The following is a 24,687-nucleotide window of genomic DNA, read 5'->3' on the forward strand; positions in this document are numbered from 1 at the left end:
GCAACTCTGCTGTGAGCCTAAAAAAACAAAATTAGCAAGAAATTTTAACAATAACTCCATAATTACTTTGTATTGTCAGATATCAAAGGGGGAAAAAAATCACATCAAAAGTTTAAGAAAGAACAGAGGTCTCCTATAAAAAAAAAAAAAGTTAAAGAAAACGTCTTATAGTCACTGCAAATTGGTTAAAGTCATTGTTTAACAAAAAAAAAAGACAATGGTCCAAATTTTCACAAAGGATGAAATTATATTTACATTGAGTATGACTGTCAGCATAGGCAACCAGGCATACACAGCCAGGGTGGGAGGTGGCCAGGTGGACTGCAGTCATCCATGGTACCACCTTCTTGTTAATGGCATTAGTACTGCAAATAGCACCAACTGCATGAACTTGGAAAGTCCATTTGTGGAACTCACATAACCTAGTTCCACAGATAACACAAATAAGCGTGATTCTTCTCTATGTATGGTTTGAACATCATGTTTAGAAAAGTGACTGGACATATCCTTTAAAAGGCTCATACAAGATTTTCTTTAATTTCACTTCAATTTAGGTGGAATTCCCACAGAAAATATGCTTAAGGATATCTATTTTCATTTCAAGCAAGAAAGGTGCATGTGTGTTTGATGAAACATATGAATTCAGGTTCATAACTAAATTTAAAATTATCCTTAACTAGCAATGAACTTCATCAGCTTTCTGTGTACATTCAAATTCTAGTTTTTATATCCAACATTTGGTTAACATATAATCTAAATAGTTTTCAAACCCACAAACTAAATAAAATCTCTTGATATATTCAACTCCTTTATCCTTAGTAATATATAAAATAAATTATATGTGCAAAATAATTAAGCATGAAATTTTAAAAATCTCTTCAGAATTTTAAATGTGGTCACACATTATCAAATTTGAAAGTCTTTTGGTCTTTTACTGAAATACAGATATGTGATGCTCAGCTAGCAGTCTTAGCTGAGATGAAAGGACACTTAAAGAGTTTTTATGATTTTCTTAATGAAAGGATGTGGGGTCTGACCCAGCCCCTGGCATAAACTACAGCAGCTACAGGTCTTGCAATTTTACTAGTTTATATTGGGCATTCCAGGGACTGTCAGAGTTCATCATGCTTTCCATCCAGCCACTCAGGTCTGCCATGAGCAAAGAGGAGACACAGCAAGAAAAGTGACTGTTATCACTTTATTGTAACATCGCAACTCATTTGGACTGCACTGGAGGCCACCAGCGGAGAGAGAGCAGACGGCTTACAGCGGAACTACTGGAAAAGATTTTGTTATATCAATATCTGACTGAAAATACACAGATATTTCAGTGTCCTGGGTAAATTAAAGTGGCACATTATCTAATTCCTCTAAATAAACGTGCCCCTAAATGAAAAAGTCAAAATATATTTTAACACAATTAATCCACAAACCAAGTCTCACCTTTTAGAGAGAAAATCGTATTCATGTAATATCACCAGCAAGTTCTCAACAATGGTGAGCTCACTTATCTTCTCCCTACATTCTGGACTACAAATGATTATTCCTGGCATTTATATTGGATGAAATTATATGAAAAACATGCACTGCTCTTTAGTTTCTCTCCTTATACATTTGATTAATTTTTTTTCTCAAGTCTTAATTAATAATATCATATTGCACACACAAACACTTAAAGCCACAAATATATGTTGGGTGAAGAGTAACAGTTCAAAAATTTCCAATTTTACCAGTAGAAAAAAAGTAAATGTAAATGCATAAAAGTAAAGACACAAATATATTTTGTTTCTTACTAGAAATGAAACAAATGAGGTACATTTTTAGAAACAACCACAATTTCCATGAACATTTGTAATATACTCCAAACACTTTCTTGCCTAGTCCAAATGTAACACATTTAATTCAGTGAAGAAACTTAAACGGAAGTTGCAAATGTATGTATAATATCATTTAAATTAATATGGACATTTAAAAAAAAAATTAAACTGGATCAGAATGCAAGAATTTTGGGAAGTCTGCAAGACAACAGACCAATGTAGTAGAAGCATTTTTTTTTCTATAGAACTACTACAGACGAAAGATGCTCTATCTTTCTTTTCCTTTTTTTCCCCTCCACAACAGGATAAAAGCTTTATCTTGATTTAAACACTAATTCATGAAAGGAGGGTACATATACATAGATTTGAGTGCATGCTTTTATTATTTACTCCACTGAACAATATTATACCTGATTATTGTGAGGCACTGTTAGATTAACCTCAGGACAAAAGAGTTTTATATGCAGAAAGTCAGTAGGAATTCCAGAACCCAGCATAAGAATCTCAAAGAGAGATCCTATGACTCCAGTCATGCAGAGTTCTCCACATGAGCAAGAAGTCTGCTGCGAGGACCAAAGTTTCTACTTAGTTTCTAATGCTTCAGTAGAAAATTAAGAACATTTCATAGATCTCCAGAAAACAAAGATTCATTTTGGAAAAAAAAAAAACTCTTCCACATAAACAGCAGTTTCAATATTGTGTCAAGAGAAAACACTAATTACAGCACATGAAGTTGAACCTACCTTTCTGCTAGGCTAATCAGAGCAAGGAGGGCACCCAAAAGGACATTGCTGTCTCGGGTAGATAACAAATTTACTAAGGTCTGGAAAATAAAACATGAAACAAGGTAAGTAAACATAAAGTATAATATTTTCTTTTACAACTCAAAACGTATATAGAAATATTTATTGAAAAGTAAAAATTAAGATACCAGATCCTTTCACAGTATGTTAAAAGTCTTAGGTACGTTCAAAGTACACTTAAATATACATTTAAAGTCTTAGAATACACCTAGTTTTAGGACAAGCAAGGACATTTCTTCTCAAACTGCAATTAGCATATCTTTTGACTGCTAAAGCATCTGTCCAACTTAGACCATTGGAAAAATTAGTTTCTGTGTAAGACATTTCAGAACTCTAAATCACGCCTCCTGAAGCAAACCGTTAATATATAGCTTATATTTAAACAGCACAGTAATTTAAGGCCCTGCCTGTATTTCTGTTCATGATTTATATCTAAAGTAAACTTCATATTTGTCTAGATTCTCTAAAAACAGGTTGTCTGATATCATCTGATCAGAATTGCCTATGTTTTTCTGTAGCATGATAAAATCATGAAACTCGAGTTAAAATTATTTCAATCTCTACTGTTTCTCAGTTTAGCCACAAATCAGCAATGGTTAAATAAAGATCCTTAGACTAATGGTAAGGTATAGCATTATGCCTGGGTTGTCACTGTCTAGCTTGACACTATTCTATTTCGAACACCTCACAAGTGAAAAATCATAGCAGAAATGTATATAAAAAATAACTACAGTATATTTATATTTTAAAATTATGTAAAACTATTTGTATCATAGTAACATGTAGCTCAGGACAGTGTAAACATGAGTACCAATTTTTATATGAAAGAGTTTAGTCCAAACATTTAAAATGTATTTATCTCAAACAACCAATAACCATGTATCAGACCAATTAACTTACACAGAAGACATTATTTTTATGATATTACTAGTATATCTCTCAAACACAGAGATTATCTCACTTTACAAGTTTGACAAGGTAAGGAATTTAATCCCACCTAAGTCAAATCTGAAAAGCATAAGTCATTCCATTAAGTAGTTAATTGCATATAATTAGCAATTTTATAAAGCACTTACTTTATGTGCTCCATTTGCTATGACCCATTCTCTTTGATTTTTAACAGCAGCAAGCTTTTGGAAAATGTCTGTGGAACAAAAGAAGTTAAATAAATTGAATCTTTACCACTTAATATTTTCATTTTACTAGTTAGATAATAAAGCAAAATACTGCATAAGTTCTTTGAATCGTGACTAGCTAATTTTACTCTTCCAGTTCAATGCATAAAGAGGTAATAATTTCTAAAATACTTAAATGTAGAAAAACAAAATATATTTTTCCACAGGAATTTCAGTTTTTATTTGTGTGCTGATGCCTACAATGATTCTAGTAGTATCTTACTTAATGACCACCTCAAGTATTCTCAACATTTTAAGCCTCACACAAAAAGTTGTAAGTAGCCTTATCACGTCTGTTATCAGCTATAACACTTACATGTCACGTTGACCAACTTGTCTACATTATGCTGCTCCTCTCCATAATTAAGACAGCTATTTGCTACTGTTTCCATATACTACAAGAAGAGAAAAAATAAAGAATATCAGTAAAAAAAGTTTTAAGACTTCATAAACCCAGAATGTTATGCACAGAAATAGCCCATAGGTGGTGCATCTGTCTCATGAAAAAATGTTCTGTAATGCAATAGTATATAAGGACAGATGCTTTTTACAGTTCTGTACACTAATGAAAAAGACCACACCAACTGCTTATGTGCAGAGTACTGGACTCTCTTTGTTCCATAAACCAGGAATATATGGACACTGCTTTTTGCAGTGTATTTCGTTCTAAACATAATAAACTGACATGCAAACATAATGGGCAAGGGTATATGAGGAATTCTACCTGAGCTAGATTTTCAATTCCACCCAAGCTGTGAAGCATTTCCTACGGGAAGATGGACAAAAAAATTAAAAATCAGTCAAAATATGGAAAATACCAGAAAAAGAGAACACTAGAACATAAATCCTTTGTTTGTCCTGGAAACAAACTTTGTTTGTTTATTGAGAAATTCTGACTCCAGTGGTCAAAGTCAATGGATGCTTGAAATGCTTAGCACCTTCGGAGTTAAGAATTACTTAAAATAAGTAGGTAAAAACACAGAAGTGAAATTTTAAAGGTTTTAAAACTGTGGCTTTCAGTTTACTTCACTTACTACATTATGGCAATTTTACATATTTATATGGTAAAGTCAAGTACAGAGCCTAGGGCTCAGTGGAATGACCCATCCATCTGTTGGGAGATTTACAGTTTCTTTGTTAGGGTTAGCAACAACAGATGCTACATAAGAAATACCAGAAATTGAGCAAGTTATGCAGTAACAGTGCGAAATCACTCTTGGAATCTGTTTGTTTGCAAATCACATCTTCACATACAGAAATATAGGCACATACATATAATAAGTATGCATTCATAAGAACAAATGTCTTTATACACAAGCACCAACACAGCTTATATACATGATGCTTATATGCATTCTCCTATCCAAGCAAGAAACAATATTTTGACATACTGATCTAATAGCACGGATCCCTTATTAATAATCTCAGGCAGATCAATACTCTAAGAAAATGGGTGGATGGAGCTTGAATAACCCACTCCCTGTAAAAGAAATATTCAAAATATTAACCAAATTCAATAAAATAGTGTTTAAACAAATAAAACAGTTTGATTCGGGAATCAATTGACTAGAAGATTAGTGAGCTACAACTGTTCAACATACTATACCATAGAACTTTTAATACTGTTTATATTCAAACCTAGTAGCAGCTATAAATAAATTTATTTCATTATATGAGCATTGCCAGCCATCACTTATTATCACTGAACTGATGTAGGAAAGTACATGCTTATCTCTAAGAACAAATTGAGTGTGCTCTGATATAAAGATACTTTAAGTGTTTGGATCAAGGCCCAAAAAGGCAGAAATAAGAGAGAAACCACATAGCAAACTTCAGTGCACAAAATACACTTATGTAAAAATATGTATGCTATAGAACTAAAAATAGCTATAGTTCAAATGTTCTTGAAATAGGATTGTATTTCCACATAGAACTTCTCCCTTTATATTCCTCCATACAGTTCTCCAGCACAAGGCTTGGCAGAAAACACAATCAAATTTGCAGATTTGCACAAAGCACCCAGGGGCAGTAATCCTGCATAAAATACCAGTAACAGAATCACAGTTTCCATTGTCAGTTGAAGGTATGTAATCCCATCTTACTATTTAAAATAAACCTAAAATTAGACATCTTTGCTGTGTGTTTTTGTTGTTGTTTTAACTGAGAGGATAGAATTTGTTTGGATAAATTTCCAAGAAACAGAAGAAGTTTATGGGACATGTCAGTTCTCTTCCTATTTTATCATTTGCAGTTAGGAATTATGCCAATAGCTAAAAATACTTTGATAAAAATAAATGGTTTACAAATAGATGCTAACAAAATCTCAGCCCCTCTGCCAATATTCTGCCTCAAGAAATACTATTTTTCATTATGATTCCGTAATTGGCATCTTCCGAACAGCACAAAACTTTCATGGAATAAAAACAGCAACCATATACCTGTGTGCAAAATTTGCAGGCCAGGTTTTAAAGTGACCTGAAGATATTGCTATGGTGGACAGTCATTCTCTGAGCCTGGTTAACATTTGAGAGCCTCTTCTACTATGGTGACATTTACAACACACACTACTAGATATGCCAGTGTACATCCACCTTACACCAGCAGGATTTTTTCAACCTTAGTTATGCACCTTATCCAAACTACTTAAGCTAAGCTGATCACAGTCTTCTTGTCAACAGAACTACCTGCAACCAGGACTTCTGCACACACAGTGATGCCAGTAAGGAGGGGTGATTTTTTCGTGCACCCCAACAACATTGTTATGTCAGCCAAAGCATGTAATGCAAATCAAGGTGGCAGTCTGTGGCTCTGACACAAAGAAATGGAAGTAGTTCCAAAGAGAAGACAAATGGGTTTTACATACCTACAAAGATATGCTTGTTTCATTAATCTTACCTGGGTGCTTCCATTTTTCATAAAAGAGGCTCATTTTGCTATATTGTTATTAACAATAAGGATCACCAAAGAAAACCAAAATATAAGCCAAGCATGCCACAATGTAAAAATAGAACTTGGGAATTCACAGTGTAAGCTACTCTTAGATTTTCTGGTAAATGAAGCTGAGACACTGACTTCCCACTGGTGAGTACTGAGTTCACATGCAAAAAAGAGGCACTGGATTTATAAATCACTTAAATGATCAGTTTTAAATTCACTGGCACTTATATAATCAATTACGAGATCCCTAGTTCCCCAGGTAGTTTTGAATAAAGGTCCAAGCAAGCTATGCGATTTTTTTAAGTTCATCTGTAAATTCTAGCAGTTACACATTAATATTTTCAAATGCTCTAGGATTCCTCCTTTAAGCTTCTGTACCATTTAAAGTGTTTGTTGGAAAATATATTTGGGCTTTAAAAAATAAAAATACAACACACTGCAGTGGAGTATAGTAAAAGAAATCCTGAAAAATGGGTTTTTTTCACAGAAAATATCTTTATCTGCCCCCACTATTTTTTTAAGGTCTTGCACTTTTTCCTTACTTAAATGAGAGTAGCATAAGAAAGGGATTTCCCTTTCTAATCCTATAATACACACAAGTACAAATAAATATGAACAAGTGGCACAAACTCATCTGAATTTTATGAAAGCCACTGGCCTGTGTATAAAGGTAAGCCGTTCATAAAATACAAATAAAATCAGTAAAATAAATTAGGAAAGCAAATTGTAGATTCCAGATACTAGATATGGGTAAATGATCAAGGAAACATAGCAGTTGTTAGAATTTTGGTCAATCAATTTTTATCATATACTCAGTTCTTCTTTACTCTGTCCCACTAACCTGAGCATTTGCTCCCCAAAACCAATATAGAAGTAGTTGTTTAAAATTGAGATTATGAAGAGATGTGCAGCAGGTGGTTTCCACAAAGAGTTGTATTGTTGAAACATATATGCCATATACATTGTTGAAACAACATGAAATATTATCCGTGCATCTTCATTCTTTGCTTAAGGCAAGAAAGAGTGGACCTCCTTCTCAGATATGAATGTGTTCAATATACTGACCTGTGGGTAAGTCTGTTCTTGACTAAAGCCATAAAGATATCTTGAAACAGCCTGTGTTTGGGATGTTTGCTAAAATTTCTCTCATTCTTGTAGGTCACACTAATGAGATCAAAAAAAAAAAAAAGGAAAATGCTGAATTGCAAATTAACTTGTCACAAGATAATTTTAGTTTGCCAAAAAATAACTTTAGCAAGAAAAAATAAGAAATGTCATATCAGCAGTTAACACAATTTCAGATTGCCAGACATTAACAGTCTTTCTCATGCATACTTTGGGACTATTACAATGGTATAAGTTTTCCAAATAAAGAAATGATCACTATTTAAAATGAGTATAGTAACTCTCAACAGTGTACTCCATTGAGTGGGAGTAAGTGTTTGAAACTTACAAAGGCAGAAACATTCACAGTTAGGTTTAGAAAGTTAAAAATACATCACTCGTTATCTCAAATACCGGGTTAATATCAAAATATAAGTAACAAACATAAGTACAAATATAAATGCCTTCAACACCTCAATAAGCTTTAGATACAAGAATATAAAGATACTCAGAGAAACAAGTGTGCCATCATACTAGCTTTTTTTTATTTTTACCTAAATTTTTCAAGCTCAGCAGCTTCTGTTGATTCTTGCCATTGACCACTGGGTTCTTGTTCCTTGCTTTTCACATTTTTACAAGCTCTTCTCACACTGGATTGAACACTTTCAAAATATATAGCTGGAAGCTAAGGAGGAAAGGGATAGTCATCATTAGGCAAACACTGCATTTTAAGTTTTATGAGAATATTATCCAGCAAAAGTACCTTTTCCCAAGTTCTGACTTGAACTTCAGACCTATAACTTCCCATCATAAAATACGCACAACCCCTTCAAAACAAAACTGAGGTGGCAGAAAACTGACGCAAAGCTAGACCGGAAAACAAGTACATAAACAAAATGTGAAGAATGGTGTCTTTTAAAATTTATAATAGCAAAACTCAACAAAATATGCAACACACGCTCATTATCTATGCTCCTTACCTGTCCCAATTCTACAATTGCACAGCCTTCACATTTATTTTAGGTTGCAGAATTCACATGTCTCAGCTTTTGGCTCAGAAGCAATTCCAACCACGTAGAAAGTGCACAACTCCTACCTCACGCAGATGAATCCTTAAGGCATTTTGTCATATCTTTTTGCAGAATAGAAAGGGAAAAAATGTTCTGGCATTCCGAAGACACACACCCATCATCACATGTTGGTTTTCTTGGCTTCAAATGGCAAATACAAGCTTCACTAAGTGAGTTGAGGTTAAGGAGACTTTACTGTGTTCTGTAAGTTTCATGCATTGATATTTATGCTTTGAATATTTTTAGCTGAAGTGTTATTCTCCAAAGACAAACTGTTTATGGTTAAAATGCTGATCTTATTTTATATTCTTTAACACTCTCCCCTTTGTTGTAACTTACACATCTCTAAGCCTACCTTCTTGTGACATTGTGGCAGGGCACGGAGGAGAACAAATCTGTTAGACTACTTGACTATATGCAACAACAGCTGCATAAAACCTGCTCAAGATACAAAATGAAGCTATTTTTTCCCATTAAAATAAAAAAGATATGGTGTAGTAAGATGAGAAGAGGAGCAGTTTCATTCTTTTACCCGTTCTAAATGGGATTTGTCCCACACAGTAGGTCTAACATTGGGAAAAAAAAAAAGTTTAATCATAATAGAACACGATGTTCTAAGTATACGCCACAAACCATAATCACCATTAATTAGAATTGTAAAGCATGTTTAATAACAGTTATTGAAAAATATCTGTTGGTTCCTTGACTGAACATTCAAGAGAGACTGAAGTTTTTTCAGGTCAGAATAATCCCTAGGAAAAAACACGATAGCATAAAGACGTGCTAACAGTTACATAAAAGTATTTCCATAAGAGTAAGGAAGGTCAACAAGCAACAATGCTACTGGCAGAAAATAAAGTTTTCTGGTGTTGCCTAGTGTCCCCATTTTGTGAATTTACAAATTCTCCAGAATGACTTAAATCAACAAAGGTGTAAATAAACTTTGTGACCAGAGTAACAGTTGTCATGTTTACACTGCATTTCAAATTAAAGCATTCTGCTTTGGCAGCCAGTGCAAATTCCACGCGAGTCCTGCTGAAGTTCAAAGTAAAACGTCAGATACTATACCTCATAGAGATCCCATGAGGTTTTTTGTCTGTTGCTTTTTCTGTGCTCCTCAACTTTTTGTCCTGATCAAGCACTGTGTATCACGATTATTATTGTGGCTAAAAACTCATTTCCTTAAAACTAAAGTAGATACAAAGAATTATATCATTGCAAAAAAAGAAACACATGTTTACTTACAGAACCAACTGATAGAACTCTAAGAAAAAAACCCCAGCTTTACCATTTTCTCAGCATGAAACCTTGGGCATTATATCAGGATATCCTTTAGAATTCCAGATATTAACACATGGGTAGATAATACTGGCTGTCTTGCTATTGCATGTATTTTTATTAGGATTTTTCCTCTTCTTTCGTCTTATTACCATTATTTCTCACCATGGAATGGCTATTTATGTCACAGCAGTGCTTACAGGCTAACATCAAGGTTGTCAAAAACAAGCTGTTGTCCAGACAACAGAGAATATAACAGTTTTATCATCCAAATAAACAAGTTGAACAAAGGGTAGAAAAAGGAGGTATCTTACAAATAAATGAGATGCATACAGCAAGTCAAGAGAGGTGATTTCTCCCCCTCTAATCTGCTCCCGGGAAACCCCACCTGGGGTACTGCATCCAGCTCTGGGGCCCCTGGCAGAAGAATGACATGGACCAGTTGGAGTGAATGCAGAGGGGGGCTATGATGATGATCAGAGTGTGAGATACTGGATTATTATATTATTATTGTCTCAGACCAACTCAAACGTGGCGGGGAGGGGCGGAAGGGACAGGTCAAATTTCACAGAGGTGAAGCGGTGTCCATTCCACACCCCACCCCTTCGAGCCTCCTTGGGCAGCCCTGGAGCACTGCCCAATACCACACCCCTTGGAGCCCCTAACCCAGTCCCAGAATGGCTGTCACACCAGAAGTCCCACCTGGCCACAGGAGGCCTGAGCAGATAAAACCAACACCATGTGGCCATCACATGGTCGCAGTCCTGCCATCTCCTGGACTACTGGTAGCTGGATCTATGCTGGATATGGGGTGGTGGCTATAATTCTCTCTTCTTCTCTCTCTTTTTTAACTTCTTCTTCTCTTACCCAAGTATCAAGAAAGGAGATTAACTGAAAGCCAGATGGGTTGCATTTTGCTAAGTTGTATGAGTTAGCATGTACTAAGTCAATGCTTTGTGGAATGCTCTGTTTTGGTTGAATGTTGCCCTTTAAATTTTTGCCAAGTTCCCTTACTGTCTGAAGATTGCCAGTAAAAGCGTGTTTGACCTCCTGAGAAACGTGTGCAGTGTCTTCTCCCATGCACTCTCTCAAGGTATTAAAAGAACTGAAGGCCCTTTTAATAGATCCAGCAAGTGGACTTTTGGAGCCTTGTATATCTTCAAAGTAAAACCCCTTCGATGAGCTTGTAGCTCAAATCCGGGCTCTTATATCAGAGGGCTGGAGCACTTCTTCTGTGAAGACAGGCTGACAGAGTTGGAGTTGTTCAGCCTGGAGGTGAGAAGGCTTGAGACATTAGAGCAGCCTTCCAGTACCTAAAGTACAAGAGAGCAGGAGAGGGACTTTTTACAAGGGCGTGTAGTGATAGGACAAGGGGTGATGGCTTTAAACTGAAAGAGAATAGGTTTAGATTAGATTTTAGGAAGAAATTCTTTACTGTGAGGGTGGCGAGGCACTGGAACAGGTTGCCCAGAGAAGTAGTGGATGCCTCGTCTCTGGAAGTGTTCAAGGTCAGGTCGGGCAGGACTGTGAGCAACCAGACATGTAGACTTGGAACTAGATGATCTTGAGGTCCCTCCCAATTCAAACCATTCTATGAATCTACAATCAGTCTGCCAAAGAATAACAGAAATTTTCAGTAGTTTAGAACTAGGTCTTCTGAATCTCAGCTGAATGCCTTATACCAATAGTGTCCGCATTCCTTGCAGTGGGACACACAGCTTATTTCCACAGACAAGCAGAGCTCAACTGGCCATTACCATGTATTAAATTCCTGCAGTCAAGCACACATGTAGGTCTGACTTCCCACAAAAGCCCTCAGCTTGTCGCTGGCACAGCACACATTTGTTCACTGAAAATCTTATAAAGCCCTAGAAAGAGACAGAAAGATACAGAAAGAGTATATTCAAGGGGAATCTCTTGCTGCCACAACAGTAATTATATTGATGCAGATCCTGTTCTCGATGAAGAAAAAAAAAAAGCATGGTCAGGAACAGACTGAGTTTGTAAAATTATCCTAGAGAACTGGATACAGCTGTAACATTGGTAGAGCATTTCCAATTTAAAAAACGAGGATATAATTCCACTGTCTCATCCTTTCTACCCATTTTACTATTCGTTAAATAGAGACCGTTTGGATGTTGCCTTTGGTGTCTCTTTAATATAATTTTCCATATGAAACATGACAGCCTCCTGCAGTGTAGAATTCTTCTATTACTGATTTTTATTCCTCTTCCTCATAAAGGTAAAGATGAAGAAAACCAGTCAGGAACAAAAACATTGAAAAGAAGAAGAAGAAGAAAACCAGTCAGGAAACAAAAGCATTTGTAAACTACCAGAAAGAAGCTGCTCCTTCCCAAATGAACATATTTTTTCCAACTATACAATTTTGCATCACAGAAGTACCCAAACTGCAACTGCTGACAGTATGAACTCATGCACTGTATTAAATCACTCTGGGAAGTGGCCTGTAAGCCCAGTTCGTTCATTTCTAGTCTTCTGAACAAGCCTTTATCCTACCACTAGTGCCCACGTAGAGAACGATTGATCTGGATCTACAAGAAATCTCTCTCTCTCCCATGCATCTACTCAACAAGGTTATTAAAAAACACCTCAGAACACTTCTGTGGCACCAGTTATTACCAAGGAATGAATATAAACAGAATCTGTTCTAACAGTCAGTAGACAAAATTCATGAGTTCAGATTAAACCAAATGCAGCTAGCTCGAAGCATTTATTTCCTCTGCTTCAAGAACAATAAAAGTTAAGAGAAGACACGTACACTGTTAAGCATGGTTAAGAGTCCTCGTGAGTAAGAATTTCCATGTATTGTTTTAATGATGTTCTTATATCATCTCCCTGTTACAGTACCAGTCTATTTGGGACATTATCGAGGCATGACACGATGCAATAAGCACCTCACATTTGTACAGTAGGAAAAAGTGTGAAACACACGAACTGTCAACTTGATCATGAGTACATTTTCATAAAGAACAGATTTCAACCAATTAAAGAACTACCAAACAACTTGTCCATGAGCAAACAGAGTTAAATTTTTAAAATTTTCAGCATCCCATGAAAAAAAGTAACCCTTGGGTTAAATCTCTAAACCACAAACAGCAGGATTCCCAGTATGGCTAGGATTTAATCCAAAATTGTTAAGTCTGTGATTATTTACATTTTGCAGCTGCGGACCAACCTTGCTTTAGGGCTGCCAGTCCAATGCTTTTGCTGTTTACTGTACCTTGGTAAAGATGAAATAGAGGAACAGCTGACTAGTATTTTTAAGGTCCATTGCCATTACAGATCCAAAAGTCTCTATACAAAATTGAACCTCACAAACATCAAGCCAAATTCCCTGCACTGCTGCCTGAAAACGAAGGGATGTAGTTCACTCAAGGATAGAGCCCTCACCCAGCCCTGAGAACTCACCCTGGTGTTACCTCTATTTCATAGAGACAGATCTCTGGTCTGTCAGCAGAGCATCACCATAGATGCACAGCTCACTGGACTGGGAAACCCAATTCAGGTTATGAATAAACTCTCCTATTTTAACCCCTATGACCTTGCAGCTTGTCCCCAAGTACTTCTGCTGTACAAGGGCAGGGACAACATCCAGAAAGGAGCATTTATCCGTGCAGCTTAAAGTGCTGTGCCCTTCAGCTTTACTACAGAGATTAAACCCATTTATTAACAGCCACCTGCTGATGAAAATAGCTTTCCCCTTTCCTTCCCTTCCCATTCTCAGCCACTGTCCTCTTCTTCAGCTGATGTGACTCAACCTGAGCCAATTTAGAGAAAGGGAACAATATGCCTCCCTTCAAGTATAGTAACTCTTCTACCATTTTAATTCACTGTTACAGTAGCCTGATGAGTATCTCTGCTGACTGGCAGGAAGGCACAGGTGTAAATCGAGAGAAGAGCAGAAAGTCTCTTTCCTCAGTCATTAAATCAGGTAGGTATATTAGCACCACACCCTGAGTGAGGGGTAGACAAAAGGAAATAACCCCCTCTTTTCATTCTGTCAGCCAAAAACCTGAGAGAAAACAGACATTAAATATTCCTTAACTATTCTCACACTTATTTGACTTTCTTGAAGTTGCTGGATAAGTTCCCACCCCTCTGTTTCTTCTTTACTCGTGCCAGTAGAAATTTCCATGAAGCCAGGCTATTCACTATCCTCATAACTATCCCCCTGCTACTAAGCCAGCCATGAGTAATGTGTAAGAAACAAACCAAACAACACTCGCTTAGGTTGTGCCAGAAAAAAAATGGGACCAGACAACTCTTAGAACAGAAACACATTAAAAGGAAAATGTCTTTACAGTCTTATTTCATTCCATTTAAAACAATGAGAACAATATTAATTAATTCATTTTAACTGGGGATAATTACACGTAATTAGTTATGTTCATTTAATTACATAGGAAGGGAGATGCATTCTGATAGCACTGGAATGCAGGATAGGACAAGAAATGCTCCAAGAATCCTGTCAGAAATGAAAGAATCCACATGATGAGAAACAGGAGACAAAGGAATTATCCCAGACTTGATCTGTGGCCCAATCCAGTATCCATCTCAGATGACTTAAACACATAAGCTTCAGAAGGTGAAAACAAACCCCAAAATAAACAAGAACACAAAGACATGTTGGAGGATATATCTACCAACAACAACAACTACAGTGTAACGTTCTCTTCAAAAAGACATCTCACATTCTTTAGAATCTTTATTAGCAATAACTACTGGATATGGACAGTTTGTAAGCCAACTAGTTGATGGATTTACCCTTGAACTCCTTCCTTAATCACTCCAGTGGCTGAGTTCCACTATCTAATCATACACGAGATAATTGGCTTAAGGTGGATAAAGAAACAGTAGATACATTATATCTTGGCTTTAGTAAGACTTTTGATGCTGTTGCTAGACAGGAATGTATCTAATACCATAAACTGGGTCAGATGAAGGTCAGATGTAAATTCGCTCCTTAAATGAGCATTTATCAATATATTACTGTCAAAATAGAAATTGATTCCAAATATGGTCAAAGTGATGGCAAAGGAAGCATCAAAGATGATGAAAAGTTACCAATAGGTACTTTTCCTCTCTTGTCTGATGGAAACAAAGGGAAGTCTGGATGTCTTCCCCTCTTGTTCTCAGCGAACACAGCAATCAGACAAATAGATCCCCACCAGTCGCAGTCTGTGTCTAGGAAACTGTATTGAAGAACCCATACAGACAATGTTTGAAGAGTATTTCTTTCATTTTATTGACTGAATCAATATGGAAATCTGTGTTTGCTGTATATGACAACTTTCACATGCATATATATTTATCAGAAATTTTATTTAATAACTCCTTTGGGGATTCTCTAAAGATTAACTAGAATTCAATGTAAGGTTCCTGCTTTTCTAACAAATAAGAGTATTCAAGCTTCTGCTGGTTTGGGTTTGATTGGTTTTTTTGTTTTTTCTCTGCACCACCTCAGTTCCAGTGGAGCCATAAATGGACAGGCCTGTTCTCAGATTCCTGACCTCACGCAGTGTCAGTCTCTGGGCTGTTTTCCACAGCATAACTTTTATTTGTAGTCTGCCTAAATCCACCCTGTTAATCTGCAGTTCACAGATGGGAAGGGGGGGTAGAGGGGGAAGAAAAAACACAGATTTCTGAAGTCTAGTGAGCAGCTCGGTATCAACTCAAGAAAAACACGTAGCTCTGTGAAGTTCATCCTCTCCGCCCTTGCTACCGGGCAGGCCTTTATGGGGAATTACACCGCTACGACTTGGAGCCTTTGTAAATCACGAGAGGTTGTCTAATGCCTCCTGAACGCTCGGAGCTGGCAAAGGTGCAGGGCTGGGGAAGACGTCATCAAGTGGAATGGGAGAGGGATGGATACTGCCTTTCCTTCCCCCTTCCCTCCCGTTCCCTTCCCCGCGGCCGCTCAGCGCGCCGCACGCTCCACCCGCCCCTTCCCACTCACGCCGCGGCGCGCGCTCGGCTCCGCTCCGCGGCCCGGCGACGGCGACGCTCCCTCCGCCCGGACGGGACCCCGCGGCCAATCGTCTCCCCTCTTCTTGGAGCGAGCCGGCCCGCCGGCCAATCGCGAGCCGTCTTGTTTCGTAGCCCTGCGGGACGCTGGCTACCGCTTCCGCCCGGCGCCGTTGCCATGGGCACGGGGACGCCATGGCCGAACCCTCCTCGTAGGGTCAGATCCCGGTACCTCCAGGCCCCTGGTCCCGGGCAATAAAAACAGAAACGGCCTGAATAGAGTCCAGGAGATTTTTTTATTGCTTTTACCAACTTTCTGAAATGTTACAAAAGATAATTTTATTCTAGCAGTAATTAAAACAACACAAAGGCTGAATCTTTCACATTAAAGACAAGTCTGAGAGTTGTGTTTTCTGTATAAACTGAATTTTGATTCTACAGCTGGAATAATGTTTTCGTTTGCTTTGGATTTGGTTATAAAGTAAGAAAACGTCACTGTAATTAGAAAAGCAGTTGTAAAAAATTCAAACCGTACAGTATGTAATCACATTTCAAATAAAGAGTATTAAAATCAAAACCTCAGTTCAGCTGCAGAAGCCGAACCTGGAAGACACTTTTGCACAGGACCATCAGCAACGATAGAAAAGAAAATATTATAAATGATGTGTCTTTCCAATAAAATAATTTAGAAAAGTATCCATTTTCAAACTTATTCATTATTCCAAATAAATGTCAACAGATACTAAATTCAATATGAAAGTGTCTTTAGGTTAACTTCAATGCCAACTACAAAGTTCTAGAGGTTTTCACTAAAAACATTATAAAATAAAATCGACTTAAACTTACTGAGCAATTTGCTTTATTTATAGCACTACATTTATGCTGACTCAAAGCTGGGTGTCTCTATAGTCTTAAAATTTGCCATAAAATAAATTACTGTTGGTATAAAGAAAATATTTCACACATTTGTACTGTACTTGATAATTTTGTCCTAGATGAGTAATTAAAACATTACTAATCATAAAAAAGCAAAAAGAAAACTAAGCTCACTGTGGTGCTCATCTGACAGACTAAATTTGTGAACTGAAAGTCATGAACCATTTACCTTATGATTTACAGAACATATGTACAAGACAAACCCTTTAGAATGGTGCAGGCTCTGTGATGTGACAACTATTTGTTACAGATATATTTTACAGCCTGTCGAACCTGCCTTTAGGAAGTTACTGTATACAGACAGAGATGCAAGTGAATGAAGTAAATGATAACTTACGGGAGAACGTTCATTAAAAGTGGAAAAAATGGCCAAGATACTTGGTTGGAAAAAAACACCATTAGGGCACCAAATTCTACCCTAAAAGGTTTCATGATGACAAACTTGGCAATTTGGAACATTTCACAGAAAAATTTTAAAAATATTATAACTGCAAAATTAATCTAGGAAGAAACTGTCATTAACTTGGGCATATGTAAACAGAATGAGAAACATGTCACTGTAATACATATGAAAACAGTAAGAATGACTTGTCTAGAATATAATTTAAACATGCAACTGCATTTTAAGTGATACATTTTAGATGATAATTTAAATGGAGTGGTCAAAATTAAGACCTACACTTCATGTAAACATTCATATTTTTCAATAAATTAGAAAAAAAAGAAAAGAAAAAAATGAAAAAAAAAGAAGGGGGGGAAAAAAAAGGAAAAAAAAAGGGACTTCCTGAGGTGGCTCTGCAGCCAGGTACACAGTAGCACTAAGCTCCATTCCAGGAAACCAAGGCATCTAAAAAAAGTGCAGGGTTGTTTATTTTTCTCTGACTGTTGGAATGGAAATACATTGGCGTAGTTTTTACAGGGTTTAAACCCTATGAAAAAAAATCAGTGCACAGCAATTATCACTGCTCTTTTGCATCCATTAAGGCAAAACATATATCTAAAATAGAAACTACATCCTTAGCCATTTCATTTTAATACCATGCGTGATTTTAAAGCAGAGGTGGTGTAAAATGAGCAGCGAATCACTTAACCGTGGATTATCAATAGAGACTTATGCACTTAATACCAGATCTTCTCCTGTTCATATGGGAAAAAAGTGCAAGTATAACATGCTACTACTGCCTAGGAATACTGGAACTAAAGATTACTGTAAACTGGTTTGCCAAGTTATGGTCTTTCTGGCACTGATTAAAATATCTACACAATAAATAAATACTGTGATTAGACTTGTGGGCTTTGGTTTTGTTTCCTTTCTACTTTACTAGAAATATATCCACTTCCTGTAATATTGACCTAAACTTAACCTTCCCAAAGTAGAAGCCAGATACAAGGTGTGCAGCACCACAGAACCCTGATTTCCAGCATTAAAGAGTTAGAAATCCAAGAGGCTTATAGTAATTTTTTGTGTCTTTGGAAACTGTTGTAGGGCTCTGAACATTAAGTGTAAAATACTACTGGGAGGACTAGAACAAAAGTAATGTGTTGTGGACGATGTTACCTAAAATGCTCAAAATATCTTCTCTCTTCAATTCAGCAAGAGCTACTTAGTAGTCAACAACTGACATGCAGATATGTGCTTTTTATTTTTTTAAATAATGTAGAAAGTTTTGGGAAACCATCTGCTGTAGTTTCACTCTATCTCAGTTTGACCATAGGGAAAACATGGGTTATTTTCTAAAAGAGCACAAACTCAAACTAAGGCACAAGCTACACTATTATCTAAGAACACCGGTCATTACACAGTATTGGTCAAACTGCTAATGCAGACCTCACTTGCTTTGCCACTGACCTGAGCCTTTGTTATGACAGTTTGGATACCATTATTCATACTGCTGTACACTACAACTTCCTTTCTTTAAACTGTCTTCTTGGAATTCAGTCAAATGAAAAAAGGAAAAAAAAAAAAAAGGAAGAAAAACGTTAAATAATTACATTACATTTAAAGGGAACAGTAACAGTCCGTGTAATGTAAATGCTATTTTTAAATGTTTCTATTTATTCCCACTGATTGCTTTATTTTTGTAATATACAATTACCTTCTCTTGAGGTGACACTTGGCTGAAGTGCACCAAAATTCCACCTCAAGTGGTATTTTCAGATAAAGTCTGCCTTCCTCCAGAATCAGCTCCTTTTGCTGGACCACCTCAACTGGTCCATGATAAAACTCCCAATTTTGCCAACAGTTTGCTTAATAGCAAACAGCATCTTCTAATTTTGAATTAGCACAGATTCTAATTAAAGCCATTGCAATACATCCAGAAAGGTCTAGTGGCAATACAGAATGTAAAGAGATGGAAAGTAAATACAAAAAAAACCCCTAAGGTATAAGGCAAAAAGTATTAACAATGGAAACTGTGCAGGTAATTGATCAGGATTTTCATTTATATATAAAATTCTCATTATTTCAAATATTATAGTGCTAAACTCTAGAACTTGAAAATGTTAAGTATAATAAATGCACACTGACTGTATCTTTATCAGTAGAGCCCCCCAAAAATCCCATTTACTTTAATAAATGAATATTTATTTCTTCAATTCATTGTACATGATAAAAATTTATACTAATTAAAATAAATAAAATGTTTAAAAATAAGTTGGTGTGATATCATATATGCCCTTTACAATGGAGAGGATCAGAACTGTACACACAAATACCAAAAGCAATTAGTAATCCATAAAATAATACTGATCATAAACCTATTCCAGAATTAAACTACAGCTAATTTAATCAAATACACAGTAAATTTAAAACCCAAGAAATATATCTGATGAAGACATGAAACTTTTAGAGTATTTCATTCTTAGAGCTAAGTAAATCAGACTCTGCAAGTTAATAGAAAAAAATGCAAGTAAAAACCAGAAGAAAAGAATTCAAGAGTACTGTTGTGGTAAGTATGTATAACTTTGTAGAGACCAAATTGCTGCCTGTAATTTCAAATTATATTGTGTAAACATGGAGTGTCCAGAATGGCAAATACTGACTTGGGGATCTAACTACAATTACTGCACTCATACTGCTACTGGACAATAATGAAAAACCAAGACACAATTAAAAAAAAAAAAAAAGGGAAAGCAGGAAACCAGGGTATTTAGATATATTTTAAGGCTTAACTAACCATCTGACTTAGGGCTCTAGGCCACTTCTGTAGAATAAGAGACATAGATTCCAGAAAACACTAGCATGGAGTGGAGACATAAACCACAGCAGTTCTTGTCAACAGCACATTAATATTTGTTCTATGAAACCACAAAAAAAAGTATACCCTGCAAAAAACAAGCACTAATTGCCTGCATGGAAAACAAACGTCTGTAGCGCACATTATAAACAGAGGTATTGCAAAACTTTAAGCCATGTGGACCAGTAACCATCAGCAAAAGCTGATGTAACTTTTATGCACATATTGATTATTGAAAATAATAAGCATTCATTACAGTCTTCCTATTTAAAAATTAAAATAAAATTCCCAATAAAATAAATAGCTGAAGTGTGATTACCACTCATCTTACTTATTGGAAAAATCTTCGCATTACGCAAGCATATCTACAGTGCCCTAAACAATGGTAGAATTAAATATATGTTGCTCCTTAAATTGGAAATCACACTTCCATGGTATAATATCCTACAGTGATACATATATACACACACAAATACACACAATTCCTCTTGGTTCCGTTCTATAAAGATGTTTCAGCATCCACATATTTCACAACAGGTGATTTTTCCACTTCTATTTTCACACTTTCTGGTTTTTCAGGGCTGTTCAAAAACAAAGAGGAAAATGTAAGGTTTGGTTCACTTTCAAACATTTTATACTTTACAAAAAACACTAGAAGTATTTACATAGAGACACTTTCATGACGCAATTCTATTAAATTTTAGTAATTGTTAAATACTATTCACAAGAACAGTACAAGCCTAAAGAGAGAAAATGCCAATCTCTCATCCATAAATAGCATTTCCAATCCCACTGCTATTATTGATTTGAAACTGTTTGGCAAAACATCTTTAAAAAGAAAAAAACCAACAACACAGCAACCTGCAAAATCGTCTAGTTAAAAATACTCAAAAATACTTAACAAGCAATATTACTAACACTGCTTTATTCTTGGACAGGGAAACTATTTTGTTCGTAATACAAGACTGGGAAAACATTTAGGTCTTTTCAAAAGGGAGAACCACACTTGCAACAACAGTAGAGGACAGTTAGAAACCTGCATAAGTGTCCATTCAAGTGAAGTGGAAGACCCTAAAGACAAGTGGTTGGCTGGCACCTGAACAACTGATCCTCTTAGGGACGCAGCCATTGAACGGTGCCTTATTCAAGGACAAAAAGGAATGTCCCGAGGTAATTTGCAGGACAGTAGAAGATAAAATGAAAGAGCATAAGAGGAAGGATTCTCGAGGCATGAGTATTAGAAGAGATGACACATCTGTAAAGTTGCTCTCTAAGGAAAAAAATTTATTAAAAATTCATACAAAGAGAAAAATTCTGGGACTCCTTGGAAAATACAAGTGTGCGCAGACTCCACAGAGTCTGTAAACTATGACAGATGGTTGAGGGAGAAAGAAAAAGCAATCTGAATCAGTTCACATCCAGAAAAAAAAAATTAAGAAATGTATTTTTTTAAATATATAATTTTTAATAAATAATGTCAACCCACACAACATGTCCTCTGGAATTATAAAAGACATGCTTGCATTAGTATTTGAAACTGATAAATCTGAAAATAGCACTGCCTACAGAATCATTTTTACCACAGCACTGAATATATTTTCGTCCATACCACGAAATGAAGACGGTTACACAGAAAAACCTTAACAGAACTGAGATGAATAATTTACTGGTAATTACTTTTGACTGAGCAGAAGTGACATCTCTAAATCTTGACAGCACCCACTAGACAAGAAAGTGTAGCAAATATCTCAAAACAGCAACTGAGTTAAGGCTCAAGAAGTCCTGCCTTTTAACATTTTCTAGATTGATGCAATATCAGATTGCCTCTTGAAAGAGCTGGTTTCTGGCATCAGTTTTTTATATTCAATTTATAGTTTTAGGAAGTTCTCTACCAAGATGGAATTTTTACTGTACTAAGCTCAAGCAGAGCATGTTCTGGAATAAAAGGGAAATGTCTAATAGCAAAACATAACAAATGGATGGAATAATGAATACATGCTTAGTAATCAAAAAACATTGCAAACTTGTCAGAAGCCTGATTTGCTAGTGCTGCATATAATTCTATACTAACTTAACTTACTCAGGAAACAGTACAACTCCATCTTGTGCTTTCCTAACTTGTAACTACCTGAAAACCAAAATTCTAATTCTTCTGGAAAGAGAAATACAGGTCTGTATCTCTTCAAGCCTTATACACCCAACAACTATCAGATAAGGTACTAGAAACATCCACAAATTCTGTAACAGATTTCTGAGAATTTAGCATGAAAGAAAACAATTAAAAGAAGAGGGCAGACTGATAGATATGCTCTGTTATCTATCTAATGCCTCTATTATTTGTCTTCCTGACAGTCTTGTTCGTGTAGTACTCAAGTTTTAAAAATGTTTCAATTAAACACGAAATTAAACATTTTTAAAGTGTTTAAACAAATACAGGCTAGAGGTTCACTCGAAATGGTGCCTGCACTCACAAGTCTCTTCAGCTTTTCCTCTTCACCCTTGGCTGACCTGCTGTCTGGCCAAAGCAAAGCCGTATTTCCATGCCTAATTTGGAGCAACACACGTGCTGAATAGTCAGATGGTACAAAAGTGCTAAGTGGCCACTCACTTCTACTGTTTCCATGATGCAAGCTCAATGGCACCTGAGATAGCTTGCACAGTTACATATGAACACTCCCTTCTCACCATGAACTCCTCCACCAAGATGTAATTTGATACAAAATCTGACAATTTCTTATCTTTGAAACATGCCTTCCTTTGACAGAATTGGCTGAAAGGGATCAACCAAGAGAGATGCGTAGACAACAGGATTTCATAAGCTTAGTGTTTCAAGGCAACCATGCCCATTTCTCCCTTCTTTCCTACATAAAAACTACTAAGCAATAGTTGCATTGTGATGGAACAGTTCACAGATACCAGTCCCTATAAAATACAAGCCTTTCAGGAAGTTGAGGATATTCCACGTATTCAAGTTTTGGTTTATTTCCCTTGATAGATTCGGCCAGACAGGAAAGAAAATACGACAGAAGAGCAGAATGATTCATTGCACCCAGAGCTTGTTGTTTGATGGGGACTTCACTGAGAAAAAGGCTCCCAATCAGTACAGAAAATGCACGTCAGCTCACAGGGAACTGAGACTCCTGATCTGTTCAGTACCTCATTCAAATATATTTTATACTTAGTGAAGGTAGTATTTGAGACAGGTTTAATTTTTATAATATTAAAAATGAGTTGAGGAAAATGAATCAAGCAACCCACCCACAGAACCCTAAGGCAGATCCTAGGCAGCATAAAGCAACAATGAAAGTGACTTACCATTATTCCCAGTCGAATTTGTAATGTTGAGGATCAAACCACTCCCATGCTCATATACACTCTAGTATTTAGAAACCCTAAGCCCATCAGAGCAGTAAACACTTGTATTAAGCAAATAAAGAGTAATTTCAAAATTACTATTTAAAATAATACATTTAATAATTCCTTATAGAAATTGATAAACTTCATAATGAAGAAAAATTAAGTTTGAATTCAAGTTCCTCTAAACTAAAAGTCAGTAACTCAGAGTTACAAACCACCTATATTCATTTTTTTGATATACATTTCAAGAAATACAAGTACAGCCGCTAAACACAAGACCACAGTTAGAAAACATGTGAGTAATTATAGCTACCTCAGGTTAGCTCTGGTTACTTTGGCATTCTCAGTACTCATGGAAAGAGCCTTCCACTGTGCAGTTTTGGCCATTTCGTCTGATATGTTTACAACTGAGGGATCAATGCTAAAGAACAAACATACTTTCTGGTTAGTATTCAATTCCTTGCAATAGTATTATACTTACTGTCACTCATCATTTACATCAGTTGTGCCTTTTCTCAATATTTACACAGCCACAAGTTGAGTTCATCTCTCAAAAATGTATTTCAACAAAAAATTGAAAATTTAACTCACTAGCACTACCATAACCACACATCATCTTGAAAGAGTTTTTCACATAGATACCACTAAGACATTGAGAATATTTGAGAGATAACTCCTATGCTCAGAAATAATGAATTTAATCACACTGTTCTGCTAAGGCTTTCATAAACCAGTTACTTTAGGTGGCTTCCAGGAAATAATCAAGGGCAAAGAAGCAAATGTTAATAAACTTTCAAAACTGGTATCTCAGGTGAGAGTTAAAACTACTAAAAATCCAGAAATTACAATTATCTAGACAGATTTCAAGGTTTGAGTTTTTTCCAGCAAAGCCTTACTAGACATTTTTCAAGGTTCTTTTGCCAGACCACCCCCCTCCCAAGTCCTGTAGAAGATAAGTTCACCCTCAGAGATGGTAAGTTTTTAAAGTC

At 36.1% G+C, this 24,687-nt stretch overlaps 2 protein-coding genes across 10 annotated transcripts in view; both read right to left on the reverse strand.

Annotated features, from left to right (window-relative positions):
* Nucleotides 1–4,564, reverse strand: part of NEK10 (NIMA related kinase 10) — an 88,996-nt gene extending 84,432 nt beyond the window's left edge. Inside the window, 6 exon segments of the mRNA XM_017817924.1 lie at nucleotides 256–422; nucleotides 1,444–1,530; nucleotides 2,561–2,640; nucleotides 3,697–3,764; nucleotides 4,112–4,190; nucleotides 4,520–4,564. Coding sequence (XP_017673413.1) covers nucleotides 256–422; nucleotides 1,444–1,530; nucleotides 2,561–2,640; nucleotides 3,697–3,764; nucleotides 4,112–4,190; nucleotides 4,520–4,558 — 520 coding nt within the window. The 5' untranslated portion in view covers nucleotides 4,559–4,564.
* Nucleotides 4,565–16,446: 11,882 nt separating this feature from the next.
* The window catches only part of SLC4A7 (solute carrier family 4 member 7), a 93,677-nt gene continuing 85,436 nt past the window's right edge, over nucleotides 16,447–24,687 (reverse strand). For 3 of the 9 annotated variants that reach the window (XM_017817984.1, XM_017817981.1, XM_017817980.1), the window contains exons 24-25: nucleotides 24,012–24,119; nucleotides 16,447–20,922 (exon numbers count right to left, since the gene is read on the reverse strand). In XM_017817984.1, the coding sequence (XP_017673473.1) occupies nucleotides 20,841–20,922; nucleotides 24,012–24,119 (190 nt within the window). In that variant the 3' untranslated portion in view covers nucleotides 16,447–20,840. The remainder of the gene's footprint in view (nucleotides 20,923–24,011; nucleotides 24,120–24,687) is intronic. The other 6 variants (XR_001875320.1, XR_001875319.1, XR_001875318.1 and 3 more) reach the window with 6 other exon arrangements.

Source organism: Lepidothrix coronata, unplaced genomic scaffold, assembly GCF_001604755.1.
Source record: "Lepidothrix coronata isolate B3197 unplaced genomic scaffold, Lepidothrix_coronata-1.0 Scaffold64, whole genome shotgun sequence".
In the NCBI taxonomy this organism is placed as follows: domain Eukaryota; kingdom Metazoa; phylum Chordata; class Aves; order Passeriformes; family Pipridae; genus Lepidothrix; species Lepidothrix coronata.